The sequence below is a fragment of the Dermacentor variabilis genome, chromosome 8 (assembly GCF_050947875.1).
Source record: "Dermacentor variabilis isolate Ectoservices chromosome 8, ASM5094787v1, whole genome shotgun sequence".
NCBI lineage: Eukaryota > Metazoa > Arthropoda > Arachnida > Ixodida > Ixodidae > Dermacentor > Dermacentor variabilis.
In genome coordinates this window covers 64,450,607-64,477,944 of record NC_134575.1, presented here as the reverse complement: position 1 = coordinate 64,477,944, position 27,338 = coordinate 64,450,607, and the positions used below count along the sequence as shown (strand labels likewise).

At 42.5% G+C, this 27,338-nt stretch overlaps 1 protein-coding gene across 1 annotated transcript; it reads right to left on the bottom strand.

The window, feature by feature from the left end:
* Nucleotides 1-965: 965 nt before the first annotated feature.
* On the bottom strand, nucleotides 966-25,902 carry LOC142590285 (uncharacterized). Its single transcript, XM_075702284.1, has 3 exons — nucleotides 25,684-25,902; nucleotides 12,633-12,753; nucleotides 966-1,127 (listed from the first exon to the last, which is right to left on the bottom strand). The coding sequence occupies exons 1-3, from the start codon at nucleotides 25,787-25,789 to the stop codon at nucleotides 1,016-1,018; spliced, it is 339 nt and encodes a 112-aa protein (XP_075558399.1). The 5' UTR covers nucleotides 25,790-25,902; the 3' UTR covers nucleotides 966-1,015.
* Between the last annotated feature and the right edge of the window lie 1,436 nt (nucleotides 25,903-27,338).

Sequence of the window (27,338 nt, the reverse complement as noted above, 5' to 3'; positions counted from 1 at the left end):
GAGTAACTCATGCTTTTTTTTTCTTGTGCTTAGAAATAACTGTATGCCATCTGCCCTCGACGCTTATACCTAGACAAATGCCACGTGTTGTCAAAACACCGTTTGGTTTGTCACTGCAGAAAACACACATCACATAGGACTATTCTTGAGAGCAAGCTGTGCCATAAAGGCGTTTCTTCGTCTTTTTATATGAGAACAGGAAAGCTAAAAGGTTTATTTATCCGTCTCTCTTTTCTGATGCTGACTTAAGTCTGATATTATCTAGGTGGTGAGATGATCGCTGGAGTCTTTGTTCATCACAAAGGAATCTTTGTTTAGAGTATATATAGTGTTATAAAAAGGCATGTAGGAGGTATTGCAAAGTGTGGAAAGAATTGCATTGCTGCCCGGCTTTTCTTTTTCATTAAGCATGAATAATGTTATGTTGAGGTAAAAACAGCGATGAATGTAAAATTTAACGACACAAGTTCCCTGTAGAATGACATATGCTCGCTCCCATATGTTAAAGGAAACATGGATTTAAGATTCGAAAAAGCACTATAGGCTTCTATCGTCATCGCAGATGTGAATATGGGAAAAGCTACCTTTCTTGCTTCTTCTTGAGCCGCACGTACTTACCATAGAGCTGCATGGCAACAGAAATAACAGGTCACTTAAGCCTGGAGGAGGGCGTCCGTGGCTAGATGCTTTGTCCACTACAGAAGGGTGGCTGTTATTGGTGTAGCGCACAATATCGCACTATAAATCGTATACAGCTCAAAGTTACTATGTATACGCACAATAACGTTTAAAGGGGAGCTTTCCCTGCCAGCTGTGCTGCACCTTTCTGAGCGTGGCTGCCCAATGTTGCTGTCTTGCCCACTACATGACACATTAAAAAAAGCCCTTACGTTTCCCTAGTGGTGTAACTCCAGATACGGAACAGTGGTACGCTGTTGAGTATAGACAACACTGATGAGACGATATAATAACGTGCTTCTTGCACTCAAGTTGTCTTTGTTCAAGTACCAATAGTCTATCCGGGCCCTCGCCTGTTTCCGCACAGTATGTACTCGCAACATTCCGGGTTGATACCTTCCCTCGTAGGTATCTTTTTGCAAGGTGGCGTTGCCATCACTTTTCCGCACCTGAAAAGAAATAGAATAGTTGAAGTAGCCAGAAACAGCGACAAATTTCCACTACGCCAATGTGATCCGGGCAAGCATACTCTAGGGGGTGTTAATTTGACGCTGATATTCTTTTATTGCAATAGAAAAGGCGAACGTTCGCCGTCGGCATCTGTGTTGCTGTGTGGATACTCATGTATATGGGCATTTGTGTTTTATATGTAGAGTCATGTTGTCTATGCGAGGTAGATTTCGCTACTGTTCTGCGCCAGTGGTTCTTCAAACCCGGCCATTCATTTATCTGCAAATTATTGCTCAGGATTGTGAGAGTGGCGGCCCACAATCAGACGTCATTAAACATAACATTCACTGTGCATGGCTTATATGGTAAAAATTTTCAGACTATTAAATGCTTATGTTCAAAACAATATCAGTGTTAAAACCTGAAAGGGATGTAATTTTAATGGTGCGGCTCTTCAAGGGCAGAGTAGTGCCGATTTTGAGAAGTCATTACCGGTCCTACGAGGCGTGCTGAAGCTTTTAAGCGGAGAGGAAGATAAATAAGAGCCCAGGGTTCGCCGGTGCTCTGAGCCTCTCGCGCTTAAGCAGTTTTTAACGTTTTTGCCATTTTCATGAGAGTCCATTCATCAAGGATGAGCAAGAAGACGCTCCGGTCACGACGACCACCTAAACGAGGTCAGTCGTCTGCTGCAGCGCTCATTTTTTGGACGACGTGCTTTTGAATGCTAGGACAAGTTCGGTTGTTGGGAGAGCTCAACGCCGGAAGTTATGGATTTTGACTGCGAGTGAACTGTAGCCATGGGCTGCCGTATGAAGAAGATGCGCCGTATGTCGACTGCAAAGGCTTCCCTAAATCAGAGTGAGCAGGAATCCTTCATGGTTTCTTACGTGCCGCTCTCGATTTCACAGAGCATCAGCTCCCTCAGCAGGCAATTTCTAACCGAATATACTGAAAGTGTGGCGCCCGGACGAGATCAGTATCAAAGGTCGCAAGAACATCCTGACGATAGATGTAGGAAATAGAGCGAAAGTGAATAAGTTCAAGACCATTCCGCAGTTAAGCGCTCTCCCTGTCCGTCCTTTATTACCCACGGGAAGCCGACAACGACTGGTGCGATTTCCGACGTGGCGCTTGAAATCAAGTATGCCGACATCAATAGTCTTCTGAGGTCATCGGTGCGAAATCTCGAGATTCACTGCTTGGGGAACTCCTGATGCGTCAAGTTAATATTTGCTTCTTCTACATTACCAGCGTCTGTCAAAGTGATTACAAGGTACACCGTGTGCGCCCATTCGCTCCCAGGCCTCTTCGGTGTCGGCGATGTCTAAAGATAGGTCACGTGAGCACTATTTGCAGAAGTGAATTCACGTGCTCGCGTAGTGACGGTGAGCACAATACCGTCGACTGTGATGCGTCTTCATTTAAATGTGCCAAGTGTACTGGCTCTCAAGAAGCAATTTCGGAGGAATGCTTAAAGATAATACAAGAACTTCGTATTCTTCGAAAAACGGCAAGAGATCCAATCGTCACGTAAAGAGGCTACTCATTCTGTTAGCCAGATTGATTAACGCTAGCGAAAGTAGCGCCACAAAACGATTTCGGAAGACCTACATAGTGGCGTGTGGACGCCGCGTGCACCTCTGCCTGTGCGCATATTGCTAATTCAAGGTCGGTGAGAGCACGCGGCAAATATTCGCTTCCACCAGCTGATAGAGACATTAAATGGCCTTTGCTGCCCTCGAGGCCGACGGTCATAGCAGCGGGCCCTAGAGCGGTCCTCGGCGCCACGAAGCCTAGAATGATAAGACAAACGAAACCGGTAACACAACGGGCAAGCAAGGAGATGGACAGAGTGAGAAGCGTTGAGAAAATTCTGAAGCACCTGGTAGAGTTGATTTGCGTGGTTCTCTGTGGCCTCACGAATCCAGCCGCTAAAGGTGCCCTGCAGAGGCAGCTCTTTACACGCTGTTAACTGTTCAAAGATTTTTCTTGGCGCCTGGACTTCTCACATAGTGGAGGCCCCTACACCAGCTTCGTCTTAGCGCCTTTATCTGAAGGTTCACCTGAACTAGTGACTACAAGGAAGATTTGGAATCTGGCGGTGGCCTACTGGATGACATTTCTGAATGTTTATAACCGAAATGTCGAACTTGCTTTCACCGTTGTTCACCCATCTTTTTATGTCATCATCATCCCTCAACATACCTTTACGACCCCATTCTCCCTCCCCTTGTGCAAAGTAACATGTCAGAGTGCGATGGCTCAAGCCGGCCTCTCTGCTTTCTTTCAAATGACTTTTCGCTTTTTCTCTCGTTAAGAGTGCCGCAAATTTTGTTGCAGGCGCGTATTTGACGTCCGCGTTAGACGGAGCCGCGTGTAATTAATAAACCGTCCCAGAAGTTCAAGCGCATTGCTAAAGCTTGCTTTTGTAGTCGAAACATTTTGTAGGTTGTTGTTGTTGTTGTTGTAGCCTGTGGCACGTGTGGCTCCTACCCACGATGGGGGATTGGCCAAGAAATGGGTGGATTATACCAAAATAATATAGTCTTCATCACTGCCACCATTTGTAAACATTCTTCGTTTTTTCCTTCCTTTTGTGATCTCGCGAAAGTTAAATATATTCGATTACCAGAAATAAGAACGCAAAATCATGCTGCATTCGCTTTCACTTTGCATTGTACGTGGTAAAAAAATGTTTCGAAATAAATTTTAATTCGCAGCTCTCCTTTTTATACCAAAGTGAAAAAGTAATATGAGGCATAAATTGAGCTAAGCATCAAAAACAATAAACGTGGGGCGAGCATACTTTAGAAACAGCCTAATATTTAAATCTTATCTTTGATATTTCAATGACTCAGCGACTATTCTTACAGTCCACCGAAAATATCTTTGTACAAATAATGCTAATACGAGCTTACCTTCTTATCTAAAAGTGAAGAGGTAACATCCAGTGTAGCTTCAGCTAAGCAACAAAAAGCGTAAACAAGGTGCAAGCAAACTTTAAAAAGCACTGAGTGTTTAAGTATTACCTTTGATATTACATTTAACGCAGCAGCAATTCTTATAGTTCACAGAACACATCTTTGCACCAATATTGTTCCCGAGCTGTAGAACTCTAAATCTCAACTGCAGCCATATCGGTACGAATAAATCGCTCAGGCAATCCTGTGTTTGCGTCTTGGCGAGTAGTCGCTACAGTTCTAGGATAACATCGCGAAAACCAACGCTGACAGAATAGAGATCGCCCCTCCTTTTGTTGAGTAATTAGAGTTTTATTCCTTTGAAAAAGTGGGATTCGAAAGATTTGAGCAACGGATAAATTTAGTGGAATCAAAGTAGGTTCTATGTTATAAAAGAAAAAAAACAAAATTTTCCTAGATGGCCCATTGCTTTCTTTAAGTGCTACAAATGGAGCTCTCGTTTTCGAATTTTGTATATTGAACAAATTATTTGTCATAATTTATTGTATATTTGAGCCCAATGTACTGTAACTGGAAAAGCACTTTACTCGTTTTAGAGCTGGCTCATAGGTGTACCGAAAAAACTTTTTCATGGGTATGCCGAAAAAAACTTGGCAGCAACAGGCATCGCAACAAGGAAATGCCGCTAAGCCAAACTTTTTGGCTGCGCAGATCGGAGCACCGTCAGCAGCAATCGCTGATTTCCAGCACCGTTGTATTGTGAAGCATTCAGATATCCTGGCACTCTCACCAACACCGGCAATCAACATCACCGGAGACACCTGGTGACATCTCACAGTGCCACCTCTAACTTGGTCACTTCGTGGGGCTGTCACCACTACGAAAAAAAAAAGAATCTAGCTGGCCCCGTGCTTGACTTGGTAGCAACAGCCGTAGCAACAAGGAAACACCTCTAAGCCAAACATTTTGGTTGCGCAGATTGGAACACGGTCATCCGCAAGCGCTGATTTCCAACATCGTTGTGGTTACAAGCATTCAGATATCCTGGAAGGTGGACTTCGCGCTCACCAGCACCGCCAGTCAACATCACCGGAGACACCTAGTGACATCTCACAGCGCTACCACTGACATGGGGCGCTCTATGGCGCTGCCAGCACTACAGAAAAGAAAGGATCCGCCTGGCCCCATGCTTCACTTGGAAGCAGCAGCCGTGGCAGCAAGGAAACTCCGTTAAGCGAAACTTCTTGGTTGCGCAGGTCAGTCTTCGCTCTCGTACGGCATTTGCCACTTCTGTTTTGTGACGTACGTCTGCTGCTGCCAAAGTAACTCCCACGGTCTTTTAGTGATGCCCAGTAAGTCAGAACTAGCTCACGATGTCGAAGCCCTCCGGCAAGAGACCACAGGAATGCGTGAAAGTTTGCGCATGATCAACCAGTTTTATGAAGAATCTAGGGGAAATTTGACGCTTTGAATGCAGAGAACAATACGCTCACAAATAAAAACCAAATGCTGGTTAGAGGTGTAGTGGACCTGTCGAAACAATGTCGAGATCAAGGGTGTGCCGTGCACATAGGGTGAGATCTGGGTCGCTATTTTGCAAAAAAAGCAGGTGACAAGATCTCACATAGACACTGTTCACCGCGTCTCTGCGAGGAATGATAAACATAAAATGGCACGCTTCTGTTCCCGCTCTAAAAAGAAGGAATTCGTAAGTAGAGCCCGCGGGGTGTCTACCAACGGGAAAACCGGCAACTCTCAGATTTCTTTATTAGTTCGGAAATACTCAGGGAAATTGTGCTTCTATAAGGGAAAATCAGCTGTAAGTTTATTGAAAGGGAACGAAGTAACAGAGAGAAATCATAACTAATCGTCTTTGATGCTGGCTGAAGGAGCTGCCAGGGTATATATAGTCAACGGCGGGTTTTCTGGACGTCCGATAATTTGGACTGCTTTGCGGCACCACCAGGTACCCCACAGAGCCTATGTAAGAGAACGTCTGAAATTTCGGATGCAAGAATGTTTCGCCGTCGGGTTTTATGGACTTTTTGCAGTGACCGCAGGTGCGAAACGGCATTAATGAAAGCCACCACCAGCTTCACCATTTGGATGACCTCGCCGCCTCGAACCGGCGCTCTCGCACGCAGGTCCGCTGGCAGCCGTAGCCACTACCGCAACAAGGCCAGACCTACCTACTTAGACGTTCGCCGTTAAACTTCTTGCCGTTCTGTGCCGTGTTCTTCATTGAAAGAATTTGCCGCTGTCAGCAATGGCACCGACTCCACCTTCTTGGTCCTCGCGATTGACTTCGAAGCTCGGAAAGCACGGCGCGTTGCATAACGCCGGTTCCCAAAAGTTAGTTTTGCTTCACAACAGCCTCATGAGGCGGTGCAGCATATGCGAACGTATTGTGGTGAAGCATAACAAGCGTGGGAAGAGGCAATTTTCATGGAAAACAGTTTGTGCTTTTTTATTACGCAAGCGTGCACCCGTCATCTTCTGTTGCATCATGAGCACTGATACGCTTAATAAGTCCTCAGTGCTTTTTTATGTCCCTGCGGCAAGTTTAGCCTTTAAGGGCGCTAAAAAAAATGCACTCATTTTTACCGACCGCCTTATATTTTTTTAACTTTTCGACGCCCATAGGGAGAGATGACTATACAACTGACTAAGAAGATGCTTCAAATGGTTCGTGGGGCGAACGTACGGTGGAATCAGTACGAGCACAGAAAGTACCGACGCATTGAGAAATGAACGCAGAAGGAAGCGTGTCGCCACTTCTTTGAAGCTCCAGCTAAAGAAAACTAAGTGTTGACTGATGCCGAGATGCAAGTGTTCCTAATATAAACCAACATAATCTCTTTAGATCAATGAAACGCAACTCTGAGGCGTTTTGCGCAGGCTAAGAATGTGTCAGGAGAGTTGACGTTACCATCTGTTGAGAGAGAACCTCATTGTGATAAAGTTTTCTGTCTCACTCCAGTCAGCTTGCTATCAGTTGATAGAAATAGCTCATCTTCGAAAATATTTCTTTCTGTGTGCATCTCCTTTTTATTCATATTTGGGTACGTTCGACAATTGCTTTTACCTCTTTCGAAAACATTCTTTTTTGCTGTGCATGTTACTAAACCTTTCCTTGTATTTTATTTTTCAATAAAATGAACACTACTCCTTACTGTTCTAACTAGATTAAGTTGTTTTGTTTTATTCTTTTTAAATCCTTACTTAGGAGTGACACCATAGGGCGACAGTGTCAGCCCGTCTTGGCATAAAACAAAGTTCTGTGTCACAGACACAATTTAGGAAAGCCACTGAGGGAAAACTTTGAAAAATAAGAGAATTTAGAAGTGTCAATTTCGTAGACAACCTCAGCCCGGAAAACACGACTAAACACTGCTACTCTCGGCCTCCCCCCGCCTGCAGCGACCAAAGTCTTTATTAACGATCACTTACCGCAATATAGGAAATGTGTGGTTGCTCAAGCCCTCTAACTAAAAGGACAGCACAACTGGAAATTCCTATGGACGGACAACTGCCACGAAATATCACGAAAGACAGAAAGGACCTGCGTGTACGTCATTTGTAGCACATGCGACATTTCGCTAATCGCCTCGTACCTGTCCAGAACTTCTTTTGATATCTAATCAAACTAATATTCCAGTCAATGTATTATTCTTGAGAAGAACAAAAACGTTTGCGAAATAACACCAGGCTTACCCGTAAATCCCTGATAAACTTTACCATACGTAGTCTCTCAAAGAACTATGATAACATGAAAGATTTCTAATCTAAATAACCCTTTCACTATTATTTGCCTCATAAGTATGGCTGACAAGCGCTGATAGTAATTAATATGGTATTCCCGGATACACAATGGATGTATGTGTCCGTCAGCATTTTCGGTATTGTGGTTCAGCGATTCTTGTACAAGACAACCAGCCATATCCTTGTCGCCATGATCTGGGTTTCTCTCGCCATTACAGTGAATCTGTATTTTTTTAATTTGATAATTTGTTTTCAGCTAACAGTACAAATACAATTATTGGATTAGTATATCGTTCCCCATCGTCTTGTTCCGTTAGTCATTGTTCCCAACTAGGTGCTATCTTCAACGTAATTGCAAACGAAAACAAAAATGTCGTCACCCCGGTGACAATAACGTAGATAATACTAACCAATTTGATAGTCATTGCTCCAATTACGCCAACTGCTATGCAGGGCATGGCCTAGATTCATTACTAACCGTACCCACAAGATGTCAGCCGTCCGGATCTCACTGATTAATAGACCATGTATTATCAGACTTACACCTAGAGCAATGTGCTCGCGTAGTCACTACTCCCGGTATGGACCACTATCTTTTATTCGTTCTAATAAAATATATCAAATCATCGTACCACGGAAACACAAAGATAGCTAACCATCACACCACTATGTTCAATAATCAAATTGAAGAAATCACCTGGAACACGATTCCTTCCATGACAGACCCAATCCTGCTTTTCCAACTATTTAATAACTAGGTTAGAAGCGTGCAATCAGAGTGCACGACACTAACAGAGGATACTCCCTGATTCTCAGCCCCTAGAAGCCCTAGGATAACAGGATTCCTCTTAAAAAGTATAACCAAACGTGACAAATTTCATATAAAAATTAAACGCGAAGCCTTTGATGTAATATTAAAGTCGCGGTACATTACTCATCTTATTACACTTACCAGACCCTTTAAAAAAGCGAAGCGCTCCTACTTTGAGAAAGTGAGTGTTAAACACAAAAATAATACCCGCAAAACCAGGGATACCATTAGGTCCTTTCTTCACCTGTTCGCCAAACCGCACTCCGAACAAACTTAATGCAGGAACAAAGGTAGTAACGCAAGCCACTGATATAGCAAATGAATTCAATGCTTTTTCCTGTCCTACACATGATCATTCACCAGACAGTATAGCAGAGCCCGTACTCAGGCATACCCTTCATTATTTTTACTTGTACCTTACGCCACCCAAAGAAGTGTCGGATCGAATCGCTATTTTACGGACTTCAGGTCCCGACTTTGATGATTTTATCCCTCCAAAATCAAATTAATATCATCTCATATCACCGACGTACTTGCGCACATTATTAAGTGACGTTCAGAACAGGCGTTTTCCCCGTCGAATTAAAGCACGGTAAAATAACTCCTGTAAGGTCGCTCTGATTGTTCGTGTTTTTAAGTGTCGCAAATCGGCCACGTGCTTTGTGTTTATAGAGGGGATTCACTTGCCCCCTCCCCCCATGTCAGCGGGGCAACCGTTTCTGTGTTATAGGTGGGGTCACAGGGACCGCGCGGTGTTGGGTGACGCGTCGCGGCAGGCGCCAGGAGGGCGAGTGCCGATTCAGGGAAGTCGGAATTGTGCGCGCGGTGTTGGCAGTCCGCCGACGGTCACGCGAGTCCACACAGACCAGCCTTGTAAGGGACCGCTGCACACGGTATTGTCGGTCTGGCTCCCGAGTACCTGACTAATTGGAGGCGCCGCCGAGGTTTAGAAGGGCTTAGCAACCTTGACCCCGTGCCGCATATACGGAGCAGGGATCTATTCTTCTACGCGTCCGGAACGTAATCGCCAGCCTTGTTGTTGGGTGCGACTGCCTGAGTGGTGTCGAAGGCCAGCTTACAGTGCACGCTGTAGGGATGCGGTGCACTCGTGAAGAGTGCATTCGGACGGCGGCGTCTTGTAAACACGCACTCGGAGAACTTGGTCTTGTAGACAATAAGTTGGAAGGACAAGGAGGGCCATCAGTCTCCCACACGGACAAACTTTGAGTACAGCTGCAATACGTGGTGTCGATGCCCCTGCTTCCAAGACATTTGCGGCCTAGAGGCGCCCTTGGGATTTGAGGCGGCCTAGCGATAACTTGTTCGCGCCTGGCTTGTTTTGCTGAGCCCGTCACTAACTACGGAGAAATGAGAGGGCAACGGAGTTTTATGGAAGAAGGAAAAGAGCTTTGTTTTCCAATCTGTTTATATTTAAGAGTAAGCCAATTCCTGTGGGTTGTGGCTTAACAAACGGTTGACTCTGATTGGCAACTGAACCTGTGGGACGGGCCAACGACCCTACCGCCTTTTTTCTTTGTATATTTGGGCTATAAAAATCGGGACGACATGCTGTCCCTCAGACTTGGCTGAAATCAGGATTTCTGATAGATCAGTGAGCCTCCGTGCTATGTACGTTAAAACCAGTCTGGGCTCTAACAGTCATTGAGACAGTCGAAGAGTGAGACTTTGTTTCTCGATTGTTCAAGTTAGTAATGTATTTGTTTTACCTGCCATGTATATAGAAAAGTTTACCTATAAATATTTCTTGTACTTCTGATCTCATCGCTTCCTGCCAGCGTTTGATCAACAACTGCCGATCATCATCCGAGAAGCTTCAAGTTCCAACGGTGAAGCGAGGACGGAGAACGAACGACACTTTACTACTCCTATATTAAAAACGGGACAAAGAACTAATTTCAAACTACCACCCAATCAGCATGCTAACCTTTTTAGTAAAGTTACTGACAAACTATTAGTAAACCTCTTACCAAACTACTTACACCAATTTAATCTTGACTCGCTTGAGCAGCTCGGGTGTCGTAAAGGTTATTCGACTGAAATAGCTATAACACGATTCACTGACAAAATAAAACATGCCCTTGACAATGGCTGTATTGTTGGCTCAATTTGGTTGGCTTCAATAAAGCATTTGAAACCATCTGTCATAACATTCTTTCGTACAAATTAGAAGCTGTGGACAATCGTGCACCACCTCTTTCGCTCACCCGCATTTATGTAGCAGAACACAAGTGGTAGATTTCGGTAGTTCACTTTCACGTACAAAATCAGTCACTAGGGGTGTCCCACAAGGCTCGCTCTTAGGCCTGTTACTTTACCTCATGTAGATTAATGACGTTCCTCACTGTTTAGCCAGTACTTCATCAATACTATATGTAGACCACACCACCATATTTACTAATAGCAAATGCAGGAATACTGTGATAAACCGGCTAAATTTTGACCTCAACAAGTTACCTGCCTGATCCAGAAATAATAAAGTTCAGATTAATCCTTCGAAAACGCAGTTCCTGGTTTTCATTACTCATAAATGTGTCAGCGCGCCCGCCCGAAAGCTCATCTTACAAACTGATGTTCTTTCACTTGCACGTGAAGTTGTGCGCCTTGGCGTCAAACTTGACCATAGCCATAAATTTAGCTTACATGCTGACATGATCTAAAAAAATGCTTTTGGAATAAGAGTGCTTATTTTACCGTACTCGCATTTCGCACAAACCATGAGAACTTCACTTTTATTCGCATTTAGACATTGCCACTTAGAATACTGTATATCGGTGCGGGAAAACACATATTCCACGCACATATCATATCTATATTTAAAAAATCAAGCCTTGAGGGTAATTACTTTTTCTACTTACATGTCACATGCAGCACTTATTCTGTCTTCCTTAAATATACTACCATTACGCTATATGCTCCAGCTCAATTTGGTCTTACTGATATACCGCACACTAAACCACAATCATTTTAGATACATTTAATATATCTGCTCTTAACAACACTAACAATACAAGATTTTCCTGCGGCAACAACTATTGCTCTCTGGAATAAACACTAATTATGGAAGGTTTGCTGTCCTTTTTACGGCCATTAGATAGTGGAATAAACTACCACTCCATAATAAGCCTGCAGCAGAAACTTAACATTCAGGAGAAATACGAAGAAGCATTTACTAAGGACAATACTGGCTACAGACTCATTACTATGAATATATATTGTATACTAATTTATTTTACAATTTTGAATGCTAGTGTATTTGCCTAATGTATTGATTTTATTATCTATCTCCTATTGCCTCTTTAACTTTTTCTTAGAAATTTTAAGTTTTTAGTTTCTTCTGTACTTGACTAATGTATTGCTTCTATGCCCTATACCATTGTCTTTCTTAATTTTTTCTTCGGCATTTTAGGTTTCTCGTTCCATAGGATATATGTGACTTGTACTTTGAATATTATAGGCATACTTCTGTTTCCAATTATATGCTACATAAACCTCGTGTTCTTTAATATATGTCATTCCTATTTTTCCCTAACTTGTCGATTACTACATTTATATTTACTGATACGCCGTATCTATTTGATTTGCTTGTGTTTGACTTGAACTTCAATTATTGCAAGTGCCTGTCTAGTATTTGATTATCTGCTTCATTAGCTTACTGCAATCTGATGTCTGTCACTGCTCCGTTGCCATAATGTAATAATTACTATATTCGTAAATTACTAATAAAATATACGCCTGACAGTGTTTGTAACTTCGGGACCTCCTCCTGTACTAATGATGAATGATGATGAAATCAGCACTAGCTTTTTTGCATGAAAATTGTCATTGTTGCCCTTTAAGAAAAAGATTACTCTAGTATTTTCTAAATGCTATAAGTTCATCGCGTGCATGAATATGGTACAAAAATTTCGTGGCAAGCAACACTGAAGTATATGCAATATATAAGTAATGCAATGGCGATATATATACATATATAGTAAAATTATACTCACCCTAGACCGACCATCCTGCCATGAGTGCTGTTGTGTCGGAAACAAATCCATTTCATGCACTGCTTTATCTCATACATTGCCTCGCCAACTTTATATTCTCCTCCTGTGAATTGGCACTTGCCTTTAATGAAGAAGAAATAATATATAATCGGACCTTCTTCGAAGCTGGTAATAGAACAATATAGTAGAGTGCGATATATTCGGTTACTCGAAATGAATGGTTCAGTCCTAGCCTCACCAGGCGAATGAAGTACGGAAGGAACTCATTACGACGACGGTTGGTCTCACAGCCTGAACGCCAGCAGAGACCCGTTCTTTCTGTTTTTTTTTCTAAAGGCTTCAAATCTCATATAGATATATATATATATATATATATATATATATATATATATATATATATATATATATATATAAACGAGAAGAAAGGGGGTTTAACCGAGGGGCCAGATTTTTATTAGTCATATCAGATTTTATTAGCCAACAAACACTGACACCAAGGACAACAGGGGAAATTGCTTCTGCTTAATAAATGAAATAAAGAAACGATAACTTAATGGAAATTAAAGTGGATGAAAAAACAACTTGCCGCAGGTGGGAACCGAACCCACAACCTTCGCATTTCGCGTGCGATGCTCTACCAATTGAACTACCGTGGCGCCGTTTTCCCATCCACTTTCTTGGGTATTTATGTGTCCTAGTAGAACCCTGAGAGTGTTAGCCAGCGCCACCAGACTCCTTGTCCTTGGTGTCAGTGTTTGTTGACTTCTTAAGGTATGACCATATATATATATATATGTGTGTGTGTGTGTGTGTGTGCGTGTGTGTGCGCGCGCGTGTGTGTGTGTGTGTGTGTTAGAGAGAGAGAGACAGGCCATACTAATGCTCACAGCCCACATCTTCATATATTCATAGTGAAAATATATAAACCGGGTGTTTCACCAAACACTTTCAAAAATATAACTTACCAGTGGCAAGCACAATTCAAGTCCATGGGCCGGTCTACCGGAAGAGGCGGACATCAAGTGCACAAAAAATTCAAATGCATAATCGTCGAATTAAGAAAAAAAATACTAAATAAATGTTAGCTATGTAGCCTTTGGCACATATTGCAATTTAAAAATTCGACCCCGTAAGTTTGCAAGGCGGATCCACTTGGAAAGAATTCTCGTGATGACACCAAATAAGAGATCCTAATTTCCCAACTCTGAGGACAAATCCATTGGCGTTCCAGTTAATTTCTTGCTTCATTGCATAAAACAACGTTTTGTTAAGAAACTAAGTGGAACGACAGTGCATTTTTACCGCAAGTTTGACGGCGCATATCTCGTAAGTGGTATCATCCACACAATTATTTTCAAGCGGAAATGCCTTGCGCTCTCACCCGCTAGAATTTGGAGATTGCGATATGTGCTTAAGGTTATTATTTCAAAATCTGATTAGTGATCTTTTATAATGATTCTATTATGCATTTTCTTGTGCATGTTGTGTCCGCCTCTTCGAGTAGACCAGCTCATGGACTAGAAATGTGTTGTCTGCCGCAGGCTTTTTTTTTTAAATTTGAAAATGTTTGGTCAAATACCTTGTATACCATGTTTGATATTCGCTGTGTCCATTAGTTTTGCTTGTCAACCTATGTCTTTCTCTTTCGCATTTCTGAGCTCAAACTGCCCTCACAATGTTATTCTCGGCATTGAATATCCAATACTGCCTTCTCCAAAATCAAGAACTGGGCAGACAGGTGGAATGGCACGCTGTGGTATAAAGGTTATAAACAGGGATAAGATGTTCCAGGAAGGCTGGCCAGCGTTTCGATAGGAGGGCCTATCTTCGTCAAAGGTCGCCTCGGCATTCTCGGCAAGATAGTTTTGACGGGTTAATAGAGTGACGTCACGTGCGGGTGTTGTCGGTGGCGGCTGGCTGTAAAGGGAGAGATTTCCACGATAATGAGCGCGGTCGCCTGGTGTTTCTAAGCGTCGTTGCTAAGACGAGGGGACAAGAGCGGGGGAATGGGAAGGGGGGGAGTAAAGATAAAAACGAAAAGGAGGAGAAAAAAAGACACCACGAGGGAGAATAAGAAATGAAATAGGAAGGCATGGGAGGGTGTTGGGGAAGCGAGAGGCCCAGGAGCATTTGTGGGTGTCGTTGGCGGCATGTTGTTGTGGCTTTAAAAGAGCCGGCCTGGCGGTCAGTGCACGAGTGACAAAAAGCGCCCCAAATACATCAGTTCAAAGAATGACTTGAGTAGCGTAGAAGCAAAAAATCGGGCAATTTTGAAAAAATTAAGATGGCGACACGGAATATGGGGTGCAATGCATTGGGTAGCTGGAAGGCCGCGGCATCGTCTTCCAAGCGACGTTAGCCCCAGTATCGCAACGTAATTGTCGTTACGAGGGTATGCAGAAGTTGCGAAACCCTGTGTGGCTGAAGCGCCGAAAAAGGTGTCCTGGCATCCGGGACATTGGAATGTGTTGGTGAGGGTGTCTCAAAAAATATATTAAAAAGACAAAAAAGCAAAAAGGGGGGGGGACTGAAACCGAAATAACAAAAAGGAGGGTGGCTTGAGTAAAAGGTTGCAGGGGTAGGTGCATATGGAAAAGGGGGTCGTACAGTTGATATACAAGTATTGACAGCTTGTAGGTGACAGCTGCGTAGGTGACAGCTGCATCGCTGTCACCTACGGTTGTGGCTGTGCAACCCAAGGATCCTAGAACTTTGTGCGGGACTGGTGACGCTGACGTCCAAAAGTGGGTGGCTATTTAGGAACGCGTGAGTGGAATCAACAGATGGGACCCTATGCTTGTGCTAGCTAACCTGTTGTTCTAGCTAAGATGCACAGCAAAACTGTGGTACGAAAACCCCGAAGAGGAGCTAACCAGCTAGGACCAATGCAAAGAGAAGTTGACAGAGTTGTTTGGCAAACCAGCCGGCCGTAACATTGCCGCAAAGCAGGAACTGGCCCCTGGTGCCCAATCCCCCACGGAGTCCTATGTGTCGTACATCCAGGACGTGCTGGCACTTTGTCGCGAGGCCTATCACGACATGACAGAAGCCGAGAAGGCCGGGCACGTGCTTAAGAGCATTGCTGATGATGCCTTTAATTTGCTCATGTGCAAAAGCTTCCCTACAGTTGATGCTATCATTAAAGAGTGCCGACAATTCGAGCAGGCCAAAAGCAGACGCGTCTTCAACCATTCGCCAGACTCGTCGACGTGTGAAGATCAACCGGCACAGCAGCATGCATCGCTATCGTAGGACGTGGTGCCAATCGTTCGACGTGAACTTGATGCCATGGCGCCCGCAGCTTTCTGTTCGCGCAACCGTGGTGCTACCACTCTTTCCGTTCCTCTCGTACCAGCCATCGTTCGCGAGGAGCCTGAAAGCGTTGGTTTAAATTCTGTATATTCTGTCGCCAATCCCAGAGCTAACGAACGCTCTTCTACTATTTTCGCTCCACCCCGACGCTTCTCTCCACGTTATCGCAACCCGACTGAGTGGGGAACTGTGGATGACCAGCCGATGTGTTTCACCTGTCACCGCATTGGTCATGTCGCCCGATACAGTCGCAACTCGTGGGCCTCAACACATCGCAACGCGACCAAGCTGATACATTTTGATGCAAATTCCCGAAATGTTTCGCCCACCGCCGAGTCTAACAGTGCTGAAAACTCTACTAGGAACACCTGGTACAGTCGCTCGCCATCGCCGCGTGGACACCAGTCTCGTTAACCACAAACACGTCGTCCATCTTCCCGTTCGCCGCAGCCACGTCGCCTTTCGTCTCCTGTGTCGTTTGGCCGCACACTTTCGGAAAACTAAGAAATTCAGCCCTCGGATGTGGCGCTGCATTCCCTACCACCTCAGCAAATCCTCTGTCTGTGCCCTCAAGGAGAAGCGTAATAGACGTTAAAATCGACGGCGTACCTGTCCAAGCACTTGTCGACAGGGGAGCCCACATGTCTCTGATGAGTGCTAGCCTATGTAGACGTTCAAAGAATGTCCTCCCCCCCCAGCAGCTGACCGATTTGATCCTATACAAACACCATTCCTTTGTATATTCTGTAGGATCATGCCTGGCGCCGCCACTAAGTGATATTTATCTAGCTCATCATGATTGCAATATTCAAGGTCACCTAGACACGTCTCCTGTTGTGAAAGTGTGCAGGTTTGTGGACGACTAGCTGGTATTTATTGAATGCACTGATCACGCTTTTGAGCCTGCTGATTCGGGAGTCTTGGAGATCTTTAAGGAAGAGATGCAGCCTCTAGAACTAACACATGAGGTACCCATTGATGATTCTTTGCGCTTTCTAGATCTCAGGCTGTGCCTTGCAAACAAAAAGGTGTACTAATGCTTCGAACCGAGAAGAAAGAAGTCACTCTTGCCCTTTAACTCTGCACACACAAAGCTCGTTAAACGAGTTATTAAAAGTGTTAGCTTGTTAACAGCCTCAATAAATCTTCCTCACACGAGATGCAAGATAGTCTTGCTGCACAGGTTGATGGCCTTTCTAGGGTTGGCTACCCTTTGGCCTTAATTTCAGCTATAGCGGAACAACTTCTGCAGCGCACAAAACGTGATGAGCGCGCTCAGTCAAGGAATCAGCCGGTTGAAAGACACAGGTTTGCAGTGCTACCGTATGTGCATCATGTCTCCCATAGGCTAAACAAGATCGGGCAACCTGCAGGAATGACAGTCCTTTTCTCAGCCCCGGAAAAGCTGGCAACGCTCTTTAAGGGTGTAAACGCGCCTAAATTGCGCCAGAGTTGTAGCTCTGTCGCGCACAGAAAACGTGTTGCAATGTATGCAACGAATGTGGTTTACCAAATTCCTCTGTTTTAAGGCAGTAACTGTGTTGGACAGACAGGCAGGTGCCTAAACGATCGTTTAAGAGAGCACGATAACAATGTCCATAGCACTGTTCAAGGCCACTTGGGCATCCATTGCTGGGACTGCGTCTGCGTGCCCCTCTTTGAAGATCCGGAAGCTTTAGGGAGGCACATGTCATCTGGGAAATTAGAGAAGCATATTTCACCAGAAAACTGGGTAGTGTGTGTGTTAGTGACCCTGTTAGTGACCCCTCTATCGTGCAGATCCCTAGTGAAATATTCTATCTCAACAGATAGAAATTCTAATGTTTTTTTTTTCAGGTGACCATGTTCTTAGTACAATCACTTGCTGTTGGACAGCCCTTGTGACTCATTGTCTGCGCATGCCCGCTTTCGTACGTATACACACGATGAGGCAACGCAATAAAATATTGTTGGAAGTCAGCGCAGTGTATGTCGTCTTTCGCAGTCGTCGTCATTGAAGCTGTACGTCATTTTTTCTCATTAATTGAAACTATGCCAAGAAACTACCCTTGTTCCGTATATTTATAATGTTTGATACGACCATTTGCTGGCACATGTTAACAGTGTCATATTTAACTTGAACTTTTGCATGACTGCCTGTGCCTGTGTTCTTTTAGTAACCAGAGTATGGCTAATTTATTAAACCATATTTGCTAATTTGCATACTCACATGCTGCAGCACGCCCTAATCTTGAGTTACTGCATCTAAGTGTAAATAATTTAGAAATTTACTAGGTATTTTAAAACATTGTCCACATTTGGTGCTCAGCAAAATAGTTTATTCAACAGTGGCTTGTTTTTATCAGGCCTCCACTGCACTTTGCACCCAGGTACAAGTAAATGTGGAATATGCACTCTTTTGATTTATATTAAGAAAAGAACCTATTTTCAACTACATATTGTATATGTACTAGTGCCTTCAGGTTACAAAACAAAAATATATAGAAACTGGAATTGTAGTTAGAACATCTGCTACACAGCACCTTTAGCCTACAGAACTCTCGTTTCACAAAAGAGGACAAACTATGTAGGCACTAAAAAATTCTAAATATTTTTCGTGCTGCAGTAATCTTGTTGGAAAGAGAAAATTAGCAATAATGCTCCTGGGTTAAACCTCACTTAAACCACGTCTATGCTTGGAAACTATTGTTTCAGTCTGAAAAATGTTGGCCAGTGATGCTTTACATCGACTTTCCAAACTTTTAATAATGCTTTGCGATTACATTAGTGTACAAAATAAGAGGTGACTTGTGCGTTTGCTCTGCATTTCAATTGCTTTCCTAATTCATCTTTGCAATATCCCTTTTTTTCAAGGCATGAAAACTTGAATTTTCGTTCATTGGAGCCTAAAACTGAAAATTTATTCCTTTATGCGGCCCAAAACGCTGCGAGATCAACTAAGGCTCTTTCAGTGCCGCTATACATAGTTTCTTCTCTAATAACAGATTTCATCAAAACATATATTTTACATGCCTTTGTGGCAAATGTACATGTTCTTGTACTTGCTGATGTGTTTGGTGATTGTGCATGTTTATATTTCATGTGATTTGTGTATATCTTGTACTCTGTATCGCAGCATGCAATAAATATATTTACATTTTTCTTTAAAATGCAGCATATATCTTACAAGTCTGTGTTGCATGTTATGTGGACCTGGAAATCGTGAAAACCGTTGGTGTTGATATACATGCTCAAAAGTGTCAAATTTGCTAGGTTGTATTTGTGCACCGAAGACAGGTTTTTCAACATACACCATGAATTACTAATGTGTGTACACACGTATAGGTGTGTATGCCCATCGAAACTTCAAGGCCGGCTGTTCGACGGTGCGTTTAGTAGCCGAACTTGAACCTTCTGGCACACGCGAGAGTTGCGCGTTGATCGCAGTACATAGTAGTAACTGAAGGCGTGCACTGCCGAACCTGCCTTTTATACACACTAGAAATAAAAGGGTGTACACCCTTCCAACACCCACCCAGATGGGTGCTAATTTGGGCTAGCTCCCTTACACCCTAAATTTATTTTGCTGGACACCCTTCCTCTAAGGTGCTATAATTGCACCCCAACTGTAGGGTGTAGACAACAGCACCCTTAGGGCATTCGTCTGGCGACAAACTGATTTACACCCTTAAGGGTGTTAAAATGTTTAGTGTGTACTATGGATACCTTTAGTTCACCAGGTATTTCACCCATTTCGAATATCCCATTTAGTATGTTGAGGATAACTTCCTATAGCTTATTAAAGTTGTAGAAGAAATCTCTAAACCGAAGTTTATCATACCGAGGTGGCGTGTGCTTTTTTAACTGACACATTATAACATATACATCAAATTCAGAAATAGGCGGCAAATACGCAGAATGCGCGCAACCACGTTTCGGCCGATACGTGATATCTTTATCAGGGTTCTTACGCATCAGTTCTTCTGCTACACTTGTGAAGGTCGTATTGAATTTATCGGCGAAGATGTGGAAATTTTCCCTGGGAAAGTTTTTTTACTACTTAGTCATTACATGTTTTCTTGGATCTGCCAATCATTTGGTTCGCCATTTACCAAGTTCTTTTCTTGCCACCAATATTTCGAAGTAAAGGGCAGCAGGAGCACGTTCGTTTTGCTTCTCGAATTATTATTAATTTCTTATTTTGTATTTCTAATTTCTTATCAATTTGTATTCAACTCTGTATAAAAAAATTTCTGGCTCTTTTTTGCACTTTTTCCAAGTTTCATCTTTCAGATTGCATAAGTGAACTAACTCTTCAGTCATTCATTTATTTTCAGCGTTTCTCATTCTGATATTAACTCCTTTCGTTCACTTGAGATAAATATGTTGCAATATTTCTGTTACTTTGTTCTACAAACTTAGGTGACCAAGTGGCAACAGGGACATCCAATCAACATTTTGAATATGTGTATCTACTACGTTGTTGTCTAATACCCCTTTGTAATAACGCGTTCATCCCAGTATTCAGTGTGTTATCCGCCATCACCACAATGGACACAAAGCAATGATCTGCTAATTTTTGTTTTATGATACCAGAAGGAGAGCATCCATTTGCACAACGAACCATAATATGGTCAATGCAGGATCTTGTATTTTCGAGCCGCAATATTCCTCTCTGGCTTAATGTTTAATTACATTCTCTAGTCCAAATTGTGATAATACATTTAGATAATCTGTTACAACTCGACTAGACTCCTTCATTGTGTCTATGTTAATGTGTACAACTAATAGTAACTGCGCTTCATTCATGTGTGTTTGAAAAAAAAATGCCTAATTCGTTTCGAAACCCCTTCGAGTTCATTTAGGACGCCTATATATCGCACATAACGTATAGTACATCTTGTTTATTTATAGAAAGTGCCACTACTTCTGCATCGTTAAACCTTACTTCCATATTATTCGATGTCCAGTCATCATGAATGAACACAACACGTGCAGTTTTCCTATAATACCTTCCCTACGCCTACCTAGTATAACTATTCAGGGTATACATATTTATCGAAGACACGCCTACAACAACGTCAGTTAAAACAACAACGTCACTGGGAAGAACTGCTCTGTTCTAGGCATAAACATAATTCATCGCTATTTTTTTTTCAAGCTGCGTATATTTATGTGTACCAGATTTAGATTTATTTGCAACCCTTCGTCTTCTTATATACGTGAGCATTGAACTCACTGATGTTGCAAAATGCACCCTTTACGTTATGTATACACTGAGCGGTAACCTTCCGCAAAGATCTCATGAATAGCTCATGAATAGGTAAGCGCATTTCGTAGTGCGAACCAGTTGCATGTAGCGCAAGCAACTCTGGCATAGTATCGGTTTCTCATTTTCATGATTTGATAACGCGCTCTTGTTCTCACTTCTACTATACGGAATGCTTTACGGCAAGCGATCGCTTGCGCTTTAAGCTTTTAGCGTCATAGTTTATGTGCGTAACAAAGGAAGTACACCATGTTTTAACTTTATACTGAGCTGCCACTAAGCGGCTGGTGTGTGTTGAGCAGCCAGTGTGGTAGATCTCATTTCGTGGCGCTCGATCCGGCCGCGAAGAATGCTCCGTCGCATGTGCAGTGAAATTCTTGTGATACGCTTTACGTATGTATCTCGAAATTGTGTTAGCATGAAGAATTTTTAAACAGAGACATATAGTTAAATAACTGCTAGCATACTCGGATGAAAGGTCATGCTTACGGGGCATGCATCAGCAGTGTGTGCGCTGCCGTTATCGTATTGTTTAAAAGTAGCAGTATTTTTAGGTTCCTGGCAACCAATCTAAATAACTTTGGGAAGTTACCTCAAGCAAAACACGAGACCTGAAGAAATATCTATATTCACCCAATCTAAATATGTGCAACCACAAACGCTTTTGAAGCATGAAACCTGCGACAAACTCAGTCACTCGCAGCTTCGCAACTTACACGAAAAACTTAAAGAATCATAAATTAGTCGCTCCGGGAAGCACCTTTACACGTTTCAAACTGAAGGCATTGCATTTGATGGTAGTTGGAAGATTTTTTTTTGTCTCTTTTAGAAGCAGTTTAGCAGCAGAATTTATCTTTCGGGCTTCTTGATAAGCGTTAAGCACCTTTCGATGCTTCGGCGTCGTGCAGTTTACGTGCTGTTAATCACTACCTAGCTGCTGGCGCAGATTCGCATTGTGCCAATCGTGCATGGTATGAAGCCCTTGTCGTGTGTAATAAGGGTTCCGGTTTTCTTTAGTGTTGCGTTTAGTGCCCTCGTCTTGGACAGACTGTATATAATACGCGCTTTACAAAAAAAAAAAAGGAGCCAGATTATCCATTTGGTGGCCTTTTCTTAGCAGATAACGCGCAGATTAGTCAAATAATTTAGTGGACATTACACTTGTTCTACCCTTATCAACACACGTAAGAGGTCGTAACATGTTTCAGTTAACAAGTAACGTTATCAATACGCCCCCATTCATGTGCATTCTAGTGAAAATGCGGCAAATTTATTCATCGCGAAGTATGAGAAAAGAGACATTGCAGACTGTTCTAAGCGAAAATAAATTTCAATTCTTAACGTGATTGTTCAAAACTACGGTCACTATGCTGAGCATGTTCGTTCGGCACGGGCATATTGCAGTAACACCTGAAAAATGTGCACAGTCCAGCCGGGTATCTTTGTTTCAACAATTATTGTTATAGGAATCGTTTGCGATTCTCGCATTTCCTTTATTTCTATAAGTACACTCTGTGTGACATGAACCTGTCTCGAAACGAAACGTATCGTTGCTAGCACCGGCGACCATTACGGTTGTCTAACTGCTAATCATACTTTAACATGACGCAACATCTTAATGGTAGTGATTCAGGTTTTCATGTAGTCTTTTGTGAGAGTAAAGAAAGTTAATTACAGGCATAAGTGATGAGAGCAATTTTTATAGAAAACTACTATTGAACATTAAAAATAACTCATTGAATAGTTTTCCCTCACGCTGTTGCATTTGCTTTACGTGTGTGTCTCTGTGTCCTTGTCTTCCGTGCTGTACTCGTGTGGCCATCAATTACGAACTTGCCCAGGCCCTTGTCAGCTTTATTAAAAGAGGGATTCAAATCAGTTGAATGTAATACTTTATGTTAAGTGACGGATGTGCTTTTCGTTTTATCTAAATACAATGGACTGGCACTACTTGGCAAGCATTAAACTACAATATTTTTCGTTGCACATAAGATGCGGATGTAATAGATTGCCAGAAAGTTTTCATCAACACAACAAAAGATCGGGGATTTTTAAAATGTCCACATAGGTATGCTGTCCTGTTATATGTCATACAAACTTTCCAGAGAATCATTGTTAAATATATTTTTAAAACCTGTCACCTCATAAAAAGTTGAAGGAAATCGGTCCCATTTATTGAAAAAAAATGAAAGTCAAGCACGCTGACATGGCATTTCTTACTCAATGAGTTTTTTTTTTTTTGGCGTTAACTAACAGTCCTGAACCTCGAAACCCTACAAAAGTTTTTCATCTTATAGAGCACCTTAAACAATTTACTGTGAAAGCATTCATTCGAACTAAATATTAGTTTTATTTCCTGGGAGGTGCATATATGTCGTCCCATGACAGAAATTGCTCGTGTGGTATTTCGCGTACTCATGTGGCATACCAAACTTGGAAACCTGTTAGCATGCCCAAGAGGCATCATTACCTGTAAGAAACAAAGTGACCATAACAATACAATCCATCCATCTGCCGTCTGTTGAAGTTATGGCCAATGACCCATTTATTTAAGCGTATGAGAAATACGTTTAAATGTGTACTAAGCAAAATTAATTACCATCTTTCGCATGATACTGTGAATACTCCAGTCACGTCTTCTGAGCATATCCCTCTGCACGGACATGTTTAACTACCAAGCAAAAAAAAAACGTACAGGCAGTCCAACTGGGTAACGTTTCAGCAATAAATATAGAGCTAATTTGGGATAAGTACAATAATGAATCATATATGAATTGCCATAAAAGAGAACACATTGTTGCTCGCACGAGCACCAGTTGTGAATGTTTAATTGTTCACTAAACCATAAAAAAATACATTGTATAATGGTACTGATTTGTATTGTCTAGCAGCCATTAGTCATAGCTAAACCGCATTAAGTAATGACCTAGGTGGTTTGAGCAAATATATTGAGCTGTTTAATGAACATACGAAGAATACACACTTCTTATTTTTGCCTTACCCGCCGTGGTTACTCAGTGGCTATGGTGTTGGGCTTCTGAGCACGAGGTCGCAGGATCGAATCCCGGCCACGGCGGCCGCATTTCGATAGGGGCGAAATGCGAAAACGCCCGTGTGCTTAGATTTAGGCGCACGTTAAAGAACCCCGGGTAGTCAAAATTTCCGGAGCCCTCCACTACAGCGTGCCTCATAATCAGAAAGTGGTTTTGGCACGTAAAACCCCAAATATTTTAATTTTTGCCTTATATTGCTGCATCTACCTATTTGCAGCATACACCTGCACCACCTTTGGGTCTAATGACACATAGGTTATGGCCAGCTTGGCAACAATGCTTGCCAAAGGGAAGTAGTGTAAATATTCAGTCTCTTTTCATTATAGCATAAGACATGTATTTTAAGAAATTCATCTATTAGATCGTGCAATAAAAACAGTTAATTCATTGCCGGTGCATTTGTTTTCGTTTTTGCAGTGCATGATTTAGCACTTCAATTCTGTCTATGTAACATATATGAGAGCATAGCTGGCTCAGGAGCATTATTATTCTACTAACTTTAATGCATATATAAACCTATGAATCTTATCGTAAAGTAAGACTACCTATAGAGTTAATCAAGAAGTCCTTATCAATACAAACATATTCGCTGTTTGTGTTCATAATACATGTAAGACGAACTAATGCGGTAGTTGATAATTCCGGAATTAGCCTTTTGCAACGCACTTGAACAAACATGGACGCCGACAAAATGACGGAACAGACGAAGCGCTGAATTTTTCTTCGTGTTATATTTCTGTGTGCGAGTTTTTTTTTTCATTTCTTCAGTCTCAAGAACAAAGTTATATTTAGGCCCGTATTCACAAACGGAACATGCCCTTAACTTAGAACTGAAATAACCGGTCGGCGCATAGCGCGTTTCATAGACAAATCTTCTACTTAAGGTAAACCTTAATCGACACTTAACTGAAGGAAAGTACAGCTACTGGCAATCTTAAGCGCGGCTTTCGCTACATTCGGGAAAAGCACAAAATGTTTATGTTTATTACACCGTCATTGAAAGAATGCACCGAGGTGCGAGAGCAAGTAATGTGGGTGCTAAAAATGTTATTAATAGTAAACAACGTTACCGACTTCGCGTAGTCACGATCGGTTATCATGTTTCCACAATTAGCGAACTTCAAATAAACGAGCAGTTCATGCATGTCATGCGTCACCGTTTGAGTACACATGGAATGTCCTCATTAGGTGTGCAACGATTAAAATCGCTGATACACACTGTTGCCCGTTTAGAGGATTAGGGTGCTTAACATTACGTCCAAACACTAGACATATAATTATTGCGTTCTTTGGCATAGCTGATGCAGTATAATTTCTGTTTATTCTTATTTCAGTGAGCGCAGTCACTGCGATGGGCTGAATTGGCTGCAGTCGGTAATTTCAAGCTTCAAGGAGACATCTCAAAAGAAAAAATAAGATATCCAGGTCATATACATACCATTCTCAAAAGGTGTGTAGACCATCGTCGACGCTTGCTCAGTGACCTCAATCGTAAATAATACCCCCACAACAGCAATCACTAGTGAGCTGGGGAAGTTTTTCATGTCTACGTCGTAGCGAAATGTCGTGTAGTCAGATACTTGTCACTAGCGCAGCACTGCCGCAAGTCTGAGTGCTTGTCTTGCAAGCGTCCTACAGTATGCACAGGACAGATATATTTAAACAGCAACTTGCTGTTGGAAAACGTGCATCTGTTTGCGGAAAATAAAATGAGCATACATGCCTGGCGAACCCTAATCACTGCTTCTGGTACGAAACAATGGCTTTCGAAACAACCGCAAAAGAATAGTAGAGAATGATTATATTAAGAATTGAACGGGTCACTCACTGTCGAATGAGTTTTATTCAGAATGGTGGAACGAAATGAAGGCCAGTGATAAGTGAGTATATATATATATATATATATATATATATATATATATATATATATATATATATATATATATATATGCGCGCTGTATTCAAAATAAAGTGGAGAAGCAAGCGGAAAGAGAGAGTGCAAAGACAGCGCGATTTCTTTTTCTTTCCCGCTTGAGCACAGCAGTATTGAAGTCAGACGGATCGGCTTGAAAACAAAGTGCAGGGGCAGATGGTTTGTTGCGTTGGCCGAAAGCTATTATTCAACATGTGAGGAGCCCACAGATGAAATATAAACAAAAACAATAGCCCTGAATGTTCAGTGCCGTAATACTTGTATTCTGCTGGGAATGTTTTTTCAGGGAAAGCTGCAAAATTATTTATGTTTACAGGTGGAGGGGCGAATCACAGAAAGATCAGAGTTGTAGGGCCGGAAAGATGAAAGTAAAGATCTCACCTCCCGTGGTTGCTTAGTGGCTATGGTGCTGGGCTTCCAAGCACGAGGTTGCGGTATTGAATCCCGGCCACGACAGCCGAAATGCGAAGACGCCCCTGTATTTATACTTAGGTGCACATTAAAAAACTTCAGGTGGTCCAAATTTCCGCAGTCCGTCACTACGGCGTGCCTCATAATCAGATCGAAAGTGAGATGACGTGAGAGAAACAGATACTGATTTGGAAGCAAAGATCGGAAACAAAAAAGATCATGAGGATTTACAAGAATATGAAGAAAGAAATTATTAGGGAAAATCTGTACGATCGCACGAAGGGAAACGCCTAGCTATTTAAGGCTCGAGCCGGTTGTCATAGGAGAAAAACATGCTGGACAAATATTCGCAACTAGATGAGTCATGTGCATGCTGCTGCGAAAATGAGAACACTCAGCACACTCTAATAGAATGCGAAGGGCTTCACCCTGTAAGACCCGTAGGTAAAGTACAGCTCCCAGAAGCGTCATGGGTTTAAAATGGTCGGAATCATATATCGGTCAGTTGTCGAGATCAGTCTTGCGAAGTTACCAGCCCGGAATTGGAATAACCCCGGCACCAACCCACATTTTCGCGACCCCGGAATGGAATAAGAATGGAATGACGACAACGCTTGGAGGAGTGGAATAGGAATGGAATTTGGAATTAAGCGCATGTTGTCCGGATTGGAGGTGCAGCGGTGGCGTAGAGGTAGAACACCCGCCACGCGTGCAAGAGGTCCGTGGTTCGAATCCCTGTGCCGGCAATT

What these genes read in the sequence shown, in the direction of transcription:
- LOC142590285 (XM_075702284.1), bottom strand. Translation starts at nt 25,789, where the DNA reads ATGAAAAACTTCCCCAGCTCACTAGTGATTGCTGTTGTGGGGGTATTA. An exon ending in CTACACACCTTTTGAGAATG is followed by an intron (nt 12,754 to 25,683) that starts GTATGTATATGA and finishes TCTTCATTAAAG; the next exon opens with GCAAGTGCCAATTCACAGGA. An exon ending in GGCAGGATGGTCGGTCTAGG is followed by an intron (nt 1,128 to 12,632) that starts GTGAGTATAATT and finishes ATTTCTTTTCAG; the next exon opens with GTGCGGAAAAGTGATGGCAA.